Source organism: Radiomyces spectabilis, assembly GCF_025331425.1.
Source record: "Radiomyces spectabilis strain NRRL 2753 chromosome Unknown BYT42scaffold_8, whole genome shotgun sequence".
Classification (NCBI taxonomy): Eukaryota; Fungi; Mucoromycota; class Mucoromycetes; order Mucorales; family Radiomycetaceae; genus Radiomyces; species Radiomyces spectabilis.
The window spans coordinates 1,827,207-1,839,874 of NW_026251933.1; the positions used below are offsets into that span (position 1 = coordinate 1,827,207).

The 12,668-nt window shown below is 44.6% G+C and overlaps 4 protein-coding genes across 4 annotated transcripts; 3 read left to right on the forward strand and 1 right to left on the reverse strand.

Moving 5' to 3' along the window:
* Positions 1–3,570: 3,570 nt before the first annotated feature.
* Positions 3,571–5,525, forward strand: BYT42DRAFT_390606 (uncharacterized protein). Its single transcript, XM_051563346.1, has 4 exons — positions 3,571–4,017; positions 4,081–4,515; positions 4,583–5,035; positions 5,093–5,525. Exons 1-4 carry the CDS (start codon positions 3,805–3,807, stop codon positions 5,405–5,407), a joined length of 1,416 nt encoding a protein of 471 aa, XP_051422675.1. The 5' UTR covers positions 3,571–3,804; the 3' UTR covers positions 5,408–5,525.
* Positions 5,526–6,018: 493 nt separating this feature from the next.
* BYT42DRAFT_575029 (phosphoribosylaminoimidazolecarboxamide formyltransferase/IMP cyclohydrolase) lies at positions 6,019–8,811 on the forward strand. The gene is made up of 9 exons (XM_051568920.1): positions 6,019–6,068; positions 6,133–6,259; positions 6,321–6,397; positions 6,490–6,645; positions 6,726–6,868; positions 6,948–7,643; positions 7,720–7,886; positions 7,956–8,064; positions 8,143–8,811. Exons 1-9 carry the CDS (start codon positions 6,053–6,055, stop codon positions 8,416–8,418), a joined length of 1,767 nt encoding a protein of 588 aa, XP_051422676.1. The 5' UTR covers positions 6,019–6,052; the 3' UTR covers positions 8,419–8,811.
* BYT42DRAFT_575031 (uncharacterized protein) lies at positions 8,812–9,570 on the reverse strand. The gene has a single exon (XM_051568921.1). It carries the CDS (start codon positions 9,440–9,442, stop codon positions 8,921–8,923), a length of 522 nt encoding a protein of 173 aa, XP_051422677.1. The 5' UTR covers positions 9,443–9,570; the 3' UTR covers positions 8,812–8,920.
* Positions 9,571–10,025: 455 nt separating this feature from the next.
* On the forward strand, positions 10,026–11,716 carry BYT42DRAFT_517587 (cyclophilin-like domain-containing protein). The gene is made up of 3 exons (XM_051565234.1): positions 10,026–10,120; positions 10,199–11,095; positions 11,170–11,716. Exons 1-3 carry the CDS (start codon positions 10,118–10,120, stop codon positions 11,626–11,628), a joined length of 1,359 nt encoding a protein of 452 aa, XP_051422678.1. The 5' UTR covers positions 10,026–10,117; the 3' UTR covers positions 11,629–11,716.
* Positions 11,717–12,668: the final 952 nt, after the last annotated feature.

Below are 12,668 nucleotides of genomic sequence, written 5' to 3' on the forward strand. Positions count from 1 at the left end.
TCAAAAAAAAAGAAGAGTCGACGGTGCTGTGCTTCAAAGGGAATTTTTGTAGCAGTGACTGCTGAGGCTTATTTCGAGAGGTCTGCCCGTACTCCCAATACACAGCGGAGATATAAAAAAGAACTTCTCCGTATTTTAAATGCAGCAGTTCCCTTTCAAGCGGAAGCGCAGTCAACACAGAGGCGTTAATGAACCAAGCTTGCAGAAAAAGCGTCTAGTTATTATTGCCCAATGTGGCCTAATAACAGCCTGTTCACAAATTTCTTTGATTTGATACTGAACACGGCAACCCGAGCTCCTCCAATATGTATACCGATCAGCCACATCAAAAAAGTCCATCTATTGACCCGTCTGACCGGAGAACCATTTCCCAGCTAACAGATAACCGTTCATTTTGCTCTCCCAACTCACCTACCTGAAGATTTTCAAACGTAAAATAATCTATTTCCAAAATACTTTTTCACGTTTTGATAGCAAGTATTCAGACTAATTGATTACGAAGGAGCCCAGCCCTGTTATGTATCAAGACGCCGAAGGCAGGAGCAGAGAAAATCAACGTCAAGTGGCGATGGTACACAATCGCTTTTATAACATACAGAGAGCGGGATTGTCAATAGCCAGTATTGTTGCGCGTGGTCCAATATTCTGAACGTCCCGTAGGAGAATGGTTCGTGCAGAAGTGGGCATTTACGAGGAACCTCCTGGAATTGCTTACTTAGTGTTGCTGCGGCTGGAAGGCAATCGCATTTGTCATTTCATTCAATGGTAGCTCCAATATTTTAAAGAAAATGGAAATCATTTGATCATTTGACGGTATTACAAGTGCGACGCATAAGGTGGCATTGCTTTTATTAGAGGAAAATTTATGAAGGCGAAAAAGGTAAACTAGGGAAGACAATTGAAAATGAAGAAAAAAAAACTGTATCCTTGACATTCAGCTATGAGTTGTGACGGGTGACCCCCAACCAACAACTTGGCTGGGCAAGTTGTTGTAACTTGTCCCCCTATCCCACCCCCCGTCCAACTTATAGCTGTGCCATGGGCTCGGGAGCCGGCTCGTCTGGTCGGAAGCCTTAAAAATGGCAGTACCCCGTCATGCCCTACAAAATGTTAGTACAGCCAAAACTTGCTGAAACGCCAATCAGTGGGCACCAAGTCGTCACCGAAAGAGCAGAACGGACCAGAGCAGAGCAGAACAGAACAGAGAAGAGCGGCTTGAAGCCTACAAAATGTTAGTATGTTCCCAACTGCCCTACAGAATGTTAGTACTATCGGCAGGTCGGTCGGCAGCGATGATCAAGAGGCGTCTGGGGAAAGAAAAAGGAGACGGGAAGAGGAGGAAAAAAAATTCTTTGCCGCAGCACCTTTTCGTCCTTTTTTTTCAAATGCACTGAATGGTTGAATGGCAGCCATCGAACGAAACGTCGAAGACTAACTTTGCCAGATTTGGGCGTAGAGATGGGCCGTAATGGTATCGATGCGTAAAAAAATTCATGGGTATCCCGGCAAGAATGGGGAAGAAACAAGAAGGTTTCTCACTATGAAAAGTTTCACGCACGTCTTCAAGAAAAAGAAAAAGGACGATGCAACTGAAGAAGTCCAAGCGGACTTTTTTGATGATTTCAAGTCCGAAAGGCATCGAACAAGATGGAAGCGGTCCATGGGTCCGATTTACATGATCCTGTCCCAAAGTACGGCATTCATTACTTTTGTTCTGATTCTGATCCATCCGAAGCCGCCTTTTCATGACGAATCCGTATAAATTTGAAGCACCTCTGTAGAGGTGCACCGGGCCGAGTTACGGTTTTTCCTTTTTGTTTTTATGCCAACCATTAGGCTACGGCTAATGCGCCCATAGTAATGACATATACCACCAAGAAAACGATGCTTCATCTTTTTTGAGAACACCGATCAAGGACATAGAAGGAATCAAATCATAACAATAAGCAGGCTCCACGCACTTTGGGAATCCTCAGAGTTGCAACCTCTGGGTCATGCCGTTGCTGATTCCAGGATACGGTTACTGAATTCTGATAGAACATTTTTGTCTACATGTCGTTCTTTTCAGATCAAACTGCCTTTATTTCAGTCCAAAAAAAAGGGTGCTTCATTTCTCTCTTAATTCTCAATGTCGTCGAACTTGTAAATGATTCCATTAAAGTATTGCCCTTTTTCCAAGAGTAACTGGAATAATCTTCAGAAAGAAAATGTGCACCTAGGGCGAAAAAAGTGGAAAGCTCTATTGTTTTGATTGGAGCCCATAAATTTCTGGACACACAAAGTCAAGGATCACCGATTCATACGCATAATTTTGATGTCTTAAAAACATTTGCAAGCCAATGGTATTACCAGGTTTTAGTTGGGAGACGCACATAGCTTGATCTATGGCTTAACGAAAAAAGTTCGAAAATAAAAAATGTTCATGTCGAATTGAATTCGAACGTTTATACTGAATTTCAACCCAGTAGTAAAATTACCTGGAATGCTTTGATGTATTCATCTTGGAGTCAGTGCAGTTGTCGAGACCAAAGGTGGTTTAACCAGGTCGTTAATATAGATTGGCACCGATTGGATATGGTTTTTAACCGACAGCCTTGGATTTGAAGGTGCGTGTCAATTTCGGGCCTTAACGCACTGTATGCAGTCAGGGTGATGAACAAGCAGGTGTTCTATGACCTGTTGAAATGTCTGGCGCAAACGCCAGCGGGGCAATATGATACGAGCATCGTGCACGGATCCTGGAGTTCACAGTAGATTATTGCAAAACAGCCACCAGTGTTCGTAGTCCGCAGTCCGTTGTCCATTGTCCATTGTCTGTTGTCCATGAACAAACCGCAAACTAGTGTTTCAAGGTTTGAAACCCGATAATATGGATCAGGTCCCTTGAATTCTTTCTGACAACTTATTCATGAAGATCATAAATAAGGCGCCAGTCGAACGTATTTCCTGGTACTTATCTGGCAAGCACATCACTGAGGGCATTCCTGCTAACGCCTTGCAGACGGGCGCCCTGGTGATGTTGCGGTTGCATTCTGTACAACACATTACCCTCATGTTATATACACTAGCGATGCTGTCATGAAAAGGCGAGAGCAAGATTTATGGGAACTGGGTAAAATCTGGTCAAGGTCAGACACGCACAATAACCTCCCCCAATACGAGGCTGAACAGAGCATATCCGCCCAAGGAGGAGGAAATGGAACACAACAAAGAAATATGGCCAAAACGGTGGTAACAAGTGAAGACAAGGAAGTATTAGAGAGACAAAGCAAAACGGAAGTCAATATCTTTTACAAAGAGGGAGGTTGGCATGCTGTCATTGTCCAACATCGGTGACAATGGTGGGTTTTTCCGCTGGCGGTCAACTCGTTTGCGAGAACTCCGACCGAAAGTTTGTCCATAACTCCCCGCATTTCATTGGATTTGGTAAGTTCACTGCTGTAACGATTTACCATTGGGGCTGTCTCGCTTTCCGGTATTGTGGTTGGAAAAAAAGTTAGCGACCATCATCACAGCTCTATCAATTTCTATTCACTAATTACAGATGCTGTAACCTGCCCCGTAAACTTCCTATTATACGATCGCTGTCATGGACTTTACTTCTTTCCATGAAAAGAAACGAGGAATATTGGTTTCTGAACCATTCTTGACTCGGTGGAAAAACTCCCCAAAGCCACCCAATCTCCGCTCCATGCAAAAATAAGCTCAACCTTACTATTTCTACTTTTGGAAACTCGGACAAGGGGATAAAAAATTATTTGCCCGGATCTCCTGGAGCGCCTGCTTCTTCCGAATTTTACAAGCATGACCATTCTATTGCCATTGGCCCGAAGTTTGTCCACTGCCGCGGTGTCGCCTTTCAGACTCGCCGTGGTCGGTAGTGGCCCTGCAGGCTTTTATACCTCTCACCGCTTGCTGAAAGATTGGCCCAATACTCGTATTGATATGTACGATGCTCTCCCAGTGCCGCATGGTCTCGTCCGATTCGGTGTTGCCCCTGATCATCCCGAAGTAAAGGTACCTAACTTGCAGGTGTTTTTTATTTCTCATGTTTTCGAATTTGACAGTTGTTATTCGTAGAATGTCATGACAACATTTGACAAAGTCGCAGAAGACGATCGATTCCGATTCCTGGGCAATGTTACCGTTGGCAGTGACGGTATAGCCGTTGACGAGTTGAAACAACACTATGATGCTATTCTGTTTTCATATGGTGCTAGTGAGGATCGAAGGCTGGGTATTCCCAACGAGGATTTGTATGGGGTGGAATCCGCACGTGCGTTTGTTGGCTGGTACAACGGCTTACCGCGTCATCGAGACCTTCAACTTCCTCTGGATCAAACCGATACGGCCGTCGTTATCGGTCAAGGCAATGTAGCACTTGACGTTGCTCGTGTATTACTAAGTCCCCTTGATGAATTGCGCAAAACCGATATCACCGAATATGCCCTGGAAACATTGTCAAAGAGTCGAATCAAACATGTCCATGTTGTTGGACGTCGAGGACCACTGCAGGTAATTTCGTTAATTGATAAGAGGCGTTGCTCGATGTCATACATTGTATTGACAAATGCGGATGTAGGCTGCGTTTACCACCAAAGAATTGCGTGAACAAATGTCATTGCCAGGCGTTGTGTTCAAAACGGATTCCGAGTGGGTGAAATCACAGATTGCGTCGGTGGATCTAAGCAAGAACCGACCATTGAAGCGAATGATGAGCCTGCTTGAAAAGGGATCGCCAACCAAGAACGGTGACAAATCATGGTCGCTTCAATTCTTGCGTAGCCCAACTGAAGTGATCCCCAATGCGGACGGATCCGCCGTGGAAGGCATCCGATACGAAATCAATCGACTGGAAGGTCCTTTCGATCGATGTAAAGCCATTGGCACGGGAGAGTTTGAGACCCAATCGTGCGGCTTGGTTTTGAGAAGTATCGGCTACAAAAGTTTGCCAATGGAAGGTGTACCGTTTGATGAACGACAAGGACGGGTTCCTAACAACTTTGGCAAAATTATGGATAAGAATGACGAGGAGGTAAAAATACGAAAAATGATGTATCACTCGAGTTCCCTCTCTAATGCATACGAATAGTTGCCTGGTTTATATACGGCTGGATGGCTGAAGCGGGGTCCCACCGGCGTGATTGTGTCTACCATGTCGGACGCTTATGAAACAGCCGACACCATTGTGAATGATTTGAAGGAGGGAAAGCCCATGTTAAGCCCTGGTAAAAAGGAAGGCGCAGATGGTTTGGCAGCCCTCTTGAAAGAACGCAACATTCGACCAGTATCTTACGCAGACTGGAAGAAGATTGAAGCGGCCGAATTCGCTATTGGAGCCCAACTCGGTAAACCCCGCGAGAAATTCAGTCGTATCCAAGATATGCTGGATGTATTAAAAGCATAGCAGACAACGAACTTCCCTAATGAAAAAAAAACTCAAGACTGTAGACTGTATACTGATTTTCCCCTCTTAGATAAACTATTGTATAGATAGAAATAACGACGAAGATCATGGGTTGACCTGGCAGCGACCAAAAGGTCCTCTCCCTTTTTCCCTTTTTGTTTTTCTTAAAGCATCAACGAATGGTTATTTCGAGGCATAAGTCTATTGAATATTGTCCACATGTGGATATGGGGCTTTCAGTGAGAATCCCAAGTTTGACAGGTGGTTTCGATCTGAGTTTCGACTCCGTTAGATTGATGAAGAAAAAAAAAATGTTGAGCAAAAATGGGGAAAGAAAAGCATGGTTGTTGCCAGTGCTTCAGATTTTTGTTCACTTTCATAGTAATCCTATCTAGTGACCATCCTGCGAGGGTAAATGGTACGAGAAAGAAAATGCGGGGAATCACACCCACCAAAGCTGGAGATAAGATAATGGGTGGCTTTCGATGACACTTTTTGGGGGGGCAGATTTGCAAGGGACAATTATGACAAATTCGAAGATCAGCAGTCACCACCCTCAATGCTTCTAAAAAGGCGCCGGGGAACTGAAACTGCCAAATCCAAGGATTCTCCTTCCATTCCGATAACTGTATTTTCGTCTCTACCATGTCGCAGAAAATTGGTAATAGTCACGAGTTGTGAAATATGTTGCCTATTGCATGCTAAAGTCGTGTTAACTCTTGTAGCCATTTTGTCTGTCTATGATAAGACGGGTCTCGTCGACTTTGCTCGCGACCTCCACGCCTTGAACGTGCGTCTGTTGGGTTCCGGAGGCACGGCCAAGTTGGTGCGTGAAGCCGGTATCCCCATTGGGTAAGAAAACCATAGGCGCCTCTTCAGGCGGTTGTCACTCACTCAAATTGTGCGTGCTTAGTGATGTCTCTGAGATTACCAAAGCTCCCGAGATGTTGGGTGGTCGTGTTAAGACCTTGCATCCTGCTGTTCACGGTGGTAAGTGATGACACCAAGTTTAGGTCAAACAAGCTTCTTCTATGCTGTGAATAGATGAACTCATGAATTATTTTTGGTATTTTATTTCAAAGGTATCTTGGCCCGTAACATCGAAAGTGATGAAAAGGACCTTGCCGAGCAGCATATTGACAAAATTGACATTGTTGTCTGCAACTTGTACCCTTTCAAAAAGACCGTGGCTCAGCCTGATGTAACCATTCCCCAGGCTGTGGAAGAAATTGATATTGGTAAGCATCTAAAAGAAGCTTGTGAAAAAAAAAAAAAAAAAGTATGGCTCTGTTTGACAGGTTACTCAAAATTTTATCAGGTGGTGTCACTTTGCTTCGTGCTGCCGCCAAGAACCACGCCCGCGTTGCCATCGTTTCAGATCCTACCGATTACGCCAAGGTGATTGCCGAGCTCAAGTCCGGTGAAGTTTCCCAGGATACTCGCAACTTGTTGGCATTGAAGGTAATACCCACCGTCAAAAAATTAAGTTCTGCATGCCCATTCACACAGACAGACTCACGCCCCAAAATCGGAACTATAGGCTTTCAACCACACAGCTGACTATGATGACGCTATCTCCAACTACTTCCGTCACGAATATACCAAGGATGTGGCTATGATGACCCTTCGTTACGGTGCCAACCCTCACCAAAAGCCGGCTCAAATCTTTGTCAAGGAAGGCCGTTTACCCGTGACGGTTCGTTGCGGTTCCCCCGGTTATATCAACTTTTTGGATGCTCTCAACTCGTGGGCTCTTGTGAAGGAGCTTCGTCAAGCTACTGGACTTCCTGCTGCTGCTTCCTTCAAGCACGTTTCGCCGGCTGGTGCTGCTGTGGGTCTGCCTTTGAACGAGACCGATAAGAAGGTTTATCAAGTGGATGATCTCAAGGAACCCTTGACTCCTCTTGCCTGTGCTTACGCTCGTGCCCGTGGTGCCGACCGTATGTCCTCTTTTGGTGACTTCATTGCCTTGTCCGACAAGGTCGATGTCGCTACCGCCAAGATCATCTCTCGTGAAGTCTCGGATGGTGTGATTGCCCCCGATTACGATGAAGCGGCTCTTGCCATCTTGCAAAAGAAGAAGGGCGGTAAATACGTCGTGCTTCAAATGGATCCCAACTACGAGCCTGAGGACCGTGAAATCCGTCAAGTGTATGGTCTCTACCTCGAACAAAAGAGAAACAATGTGCAGATTGATGCCTCTTTATTCTCCAACCTTGTAACCAAGAACAAGGACGTAAGTAAACGGAAAATGCGATGTAAAAAAGAAATCAAAAAGAAGGAAGTGATGATTAACGACCTATTGTGTATAGATGCCCAAGGAAGCTGTGACTGATTTGATTGTTGCTACGATTGCTCTTAAATATACTCAATCCAACTCTGTCTGTTACGCAAAGAACGGTATGGTGATTGGTCTTGGTGCTGGTCAACAATCCAGAATTCACTGTACCCGCCTCGCCGGTGATAAGGCTGATAACTGGTAAACGAATCTTTTTAAAGTATCAGAATATGAGCTTTGTGTATACTGACGAACTTGGGTTGTGTCTAGGTGGTTGCGTCATCATCCCAAGGTTCTTGCTTTCGACTTCAAGAAGGAAGTGAAGCGTGCTGACAAGTCCAATGCCATCGATCTTTACGTGATCAACGAGATTGGCGAGGTAAATATTCATTGCGCGGTCGGGGTCGGGGAAAACTAGTGTCAGCGGTACCTAATTGAGGCATGAATGAAATAATAGGGTACTGAACGTAAGGCTTGGGAAGACAAGTTCAACACGATCCCTGAACCTTTGACGGCTGAAGAACGCAAGGAATGGATGGCCCAGTTGAAGGATACCGTCGTTTCCTCTGACGCTTTCTTCCCCTTCACCGATAACGTGTACCGTGCCAAGCGTTCCGGTGTGAAGTACATTGCTGCTCCTTCGGGTTCCGTCCAGGATGCTGAAGTGATTGCCGCCGCCGATGAAAACGATATGGTGATTGCGCATACTACGCTCAGACTCTTCCACCATTAAAAAAAAACAGTTCGAGTTCGCCCCCTTTGTACCATAAAATGAAAAAGATGACCATTTGTACCCAATATCTAAAAATTCTAAAGTGAAAAAAAAAGGTCTTTCCCGTCAGTAGTGACATGTTTTATCTTTTCGTTCCTATGTTACCGCGATACCCAAGCAGTAAATGCATCGGATGCTGCCAAGTTGACTGTGTCGGTTCCATTGAGATGATGGGCGGGATTATTCAGGCGCAAAGGTGTCATATGTTGATGAATGGATAATCTGTGAGAAGGAGGAAGCTGGACGAAGGATCATTAGTGCGCATTGCTGTGATGGAAGTGCGATCGGCAATAGAGTATCGAGTGGAGTGAAAGATTGGGCGGTAAAAAAGATGGACTTTTTTATAATTTCATGGGTTTGGTCACGAAAAAAGAAAAAAAAGGTGTGAAGTAAAAAGGGAAAGTTTTAAGGCTATGTGAGAGGACGGAACCAAAGGGAGTTTCGGGCTGTTTCCTTATTGATACTATGATGAGGCATACATAAGCTGGGCTTGTCCTGGTACACCAAGATCATCGTCGTCTACAATGATGATTTCTTCGTCTTCGTCTTCTTCGTCGTCTTGGTGATCTTCACCTTGAGCGTCTTGCTGTGAATCTTCCCAGGCTAATGCCAAAGCCAGCAGGTCAATATCGTCTTCGTCATCCTCATAGGCTAAATCCCACTCGGTAAATCCATCGGCTTCACATTGCTCTAGTAAATCGCCAAACCAATTTTCGAGACATCGATCGCTTTCATCTCTCATTTGCTTTGCTTCCATGTTGGTTTCATCGGATGCCAAGTGTTCAATGTGAAGTAACAGGTGTTTCAGCGTTTCGAGTTTATCTGAAGAGATCTCTGCTGAGGAAGGGGTGGATTTGATGTCTTCTAGAATGGTAGTGAGACTAGTGAGCACTTCTTGCGGACGGGCCCGTTTATAATCACGGATCGTGTGTGCACTTTCAGGAACCGGTGATCGATTTCGTTTTCGAGATGCTGCAGCTGTCATGGCGGTTTGTAATAGTGGAGAAAAAGAAAGAGGACGTTTTGGTCGTGCAAAGGAAACAAAGGGAGCAAAGGAAGAAAAAAGATCACGGAAATCAAACGGTTGCAACCACTGTGGCAAGAACAAGGGTGTTGTCAAAATTACAGTCCACGAAATTTTCGTGGACAAAATATCAATCGGAACTAGAAAAACGCAAAGTGTAGCAACTCTGGCTGATCCTCATTTTCCATGAAAAAAAAAAAAGAGGTATCAGATAGCAGACAATATCCGTGAAGTCTGCCACTCTAAGGCTCATGATCAACGAGCAGTCGAGAAAACTAAACTTTCACACATGGCTTGCGCACCGAAAAACCCTCCTTCATGATGAGTGAAAACCAAATGAGTGAAATTCTCGTTCGTCTAATAAGCCTATCTATTGTATGTGTTTTTCCTTTGGATTTATAGATCCACTTGAGCTCTTCCTAATAACGTACATTATTTTTAACTAGATTGTTTGATTTTGCAATCCATTTTTCAATTCAATAAACTGTGCAAAAAAAGCCAAATGGACCTGTCGCTCAGTGAAATACCAACGCAAAAAAAATCACGGGATTCCCGCTCGCTTTGTCAAAAGACGGGAATTCCGCTGGCCTGTCCAAATGTTGCACTCGCATTCCCTATTTCCTACTTTCCAATACTATGGTAAGCTTATGCAGTTTAATCGATACCAACTGTAAACAGTAAACTAACCAAGATCTGTGTGTACTTGTTATTATGTAGTCTGTGCTCTTGGAGACATCGGCTGGCGACATTGTGATCGACTTGTTTACAGAACAATGTCCCAAAACAACGCTTAATTTCTTGAAACTGTGCAAGATTAAATACTATAATTTCTCGCCTTTCCATAATGTGCAAAAGGATTTCATGGCACAAACCGGCGATCCTACAGGTAAAGGAGATCAGGGCGAATCGATCTACGGCATTCTCCACGGACCTGCGCAACGTTACTTTCCTGCCGAAATCTCACCCAAGCTGAAGCACAAATCTCGTGGCACCGTTTCCATGGCTGTGGCACCGGATGCGTCCATTGAAAGTGGCGGCGTCAGTGGGAGTCAATTTTTCATTACGTTGGCCGATGATTTGGATTATTTGGACGGCAAATATACCATTTTCGGTGAAGTGGCAGAAGGATTCGATACGTTGGACAAGATCAACGACGCTTTCTGCGATGAGCAGGGTCGTCCATTTCGCGACATTCGTATCCGTCACACCATTATTCTCGACGATCCATTCCCTGATCCCGAAGGATTGCAAGTGCCTGACGCGTCTCCGCTACCGACCAAGGAACAGCTTGACTCCATGCGTATTGGTGAGGACGAAGAAATCGAAGAACAAGGAGACCCCGAGGAGATTGAGAGGATTCAAAGAGCACGTGAAGCGAAAGCTCAAGCATTAACGCTGGAAATGATTGGCGATTTACCGTTTGCTGAAGTCAAACCGCCAGAGAACGTTCTCTTCGTTTGCAAGCTGAATGCTGTCACCCGAGATGAGGATTTGGAAATGATTTTTTCCCGGTTTGGGCAAATTAACAGCTGTGAAATCATCCGTGATCGTCAAACCGGCGATTCACTGTGTTATGCTTTCATTGAATTTGAAAACAAGGAAGATGCGGAAGAGGTAACATATAGGAATCCAAAAAAAAACCAGGTCACGCCATACCATCCATACTGAGTTTGCTGCTGTCCCTGTAGGCTTACTTTAAGATGCAATCCGTTTTAATTGACGATCGTCGTATTCACGTTGACTTTTCTCAGTCGGTATCAAAATTACACAAAGATTGGATTTCCAAGCGTATGCAAGCCGCCGGCGAATCTATGGGCGGCTTTGAAGGTTTGCAACGACGTACACGATACAAAGAAGAGAGTGAGAATACACGTGGTGAAGGGTATGAGATGGTGTTTGAAACAAAAGAGAAAGAGAAACGATCCCATCGTTCGAGTCACCGACCACGGGATGAATCGCGATCAGATCATCGCCGATCACACAGTTCCGACCGCAAGAGAAGTCGACGAGACGACGATGAAAGCCCTCATCGACGAAGAGACCGTCGATATGATGATCGATCTGATCGTAAAAGAGATCGTCGCGATAGTCGTAGCCCAGATAGACGAAGAGATTACAGATCGGATCGACGAAGAGATCGACGATAACCATAAAAATGATAAATATATTTATGAGCATCAAAAATTTCGAAAACCGTGTCAATACATAGGTGGCATCTTGTCCCGTGAAAAGAAAAAGAAAAAAGAGAGAAAGGGAGAAGAAAGTGAGATAACTAGACTGTCCATCTCATCGTCTGTGTTCTATGAGGGTAGGAGCTTCGCTGACAGCCAGGCTTTGTCGATGGTTATAGGTTCGCATGAATTCGAGAGGATGATGTGTGGATACCGGATCATTCAATGCCTCATGTCTTAACATGGTAACCAGGTGGTTCAAGTGGAAATGACCTACACCAGCGTACAGTGCCTATTCGTATAAATATATGTATGAATGAGGTTATACACCCATGCCTTCCTCTCTTACTTACGCAAGCCAACATATCACGAAGTAAAACGAGCATGCTGTACATATGATTAACTCGAACATCCAGATCGCACAGAGCCGTGGTTAGCATGGAAATCGCAGGAGTCAGTCTACGAATATGTTGCAAACACTGCTGCTGTAGCTCGTCTGTATCCAGCAGTAACCCTATCAATGTGATCAACTCATCGCAGCAGGTGAAGGCTAAAAAAAATATCCCAGGACGCCAGTACCAATTGGCTACATGCAGCTTGGTCTGTAGAGGCAATTTTTTGGGGGGGATTAGCTTCCGATGGAAAAGATGGTTGCCTTTTTCCACCTCTATAGATACGATAAGGTGCTGTTTACCGTTGTGATAACAATGAGATCGATGACGAGACAAAAGAGCATAGATACATAGATAAAAATGCGGGCAATTGCTTCCGCCGGTATGGACGCTAGCTTGTCTTTTTGAGCTGTAGTTTTATTTTATCAATAACATGTCGTCTTGTTGCGCTACATTTATTATGCGTTGAATCATTCGACTTTTTTTGCATCCTTACCATCAGCAATCCTCGCCCCGGCTCCGTACAATCCACCGAAAGTATGCATCTAGGTTCGAAATAAGAAAAAAGGCTCGACTTGTATCAGCTGGCTCTTTTTTTCTTGCGTTTACCAGGAATAGGACGTT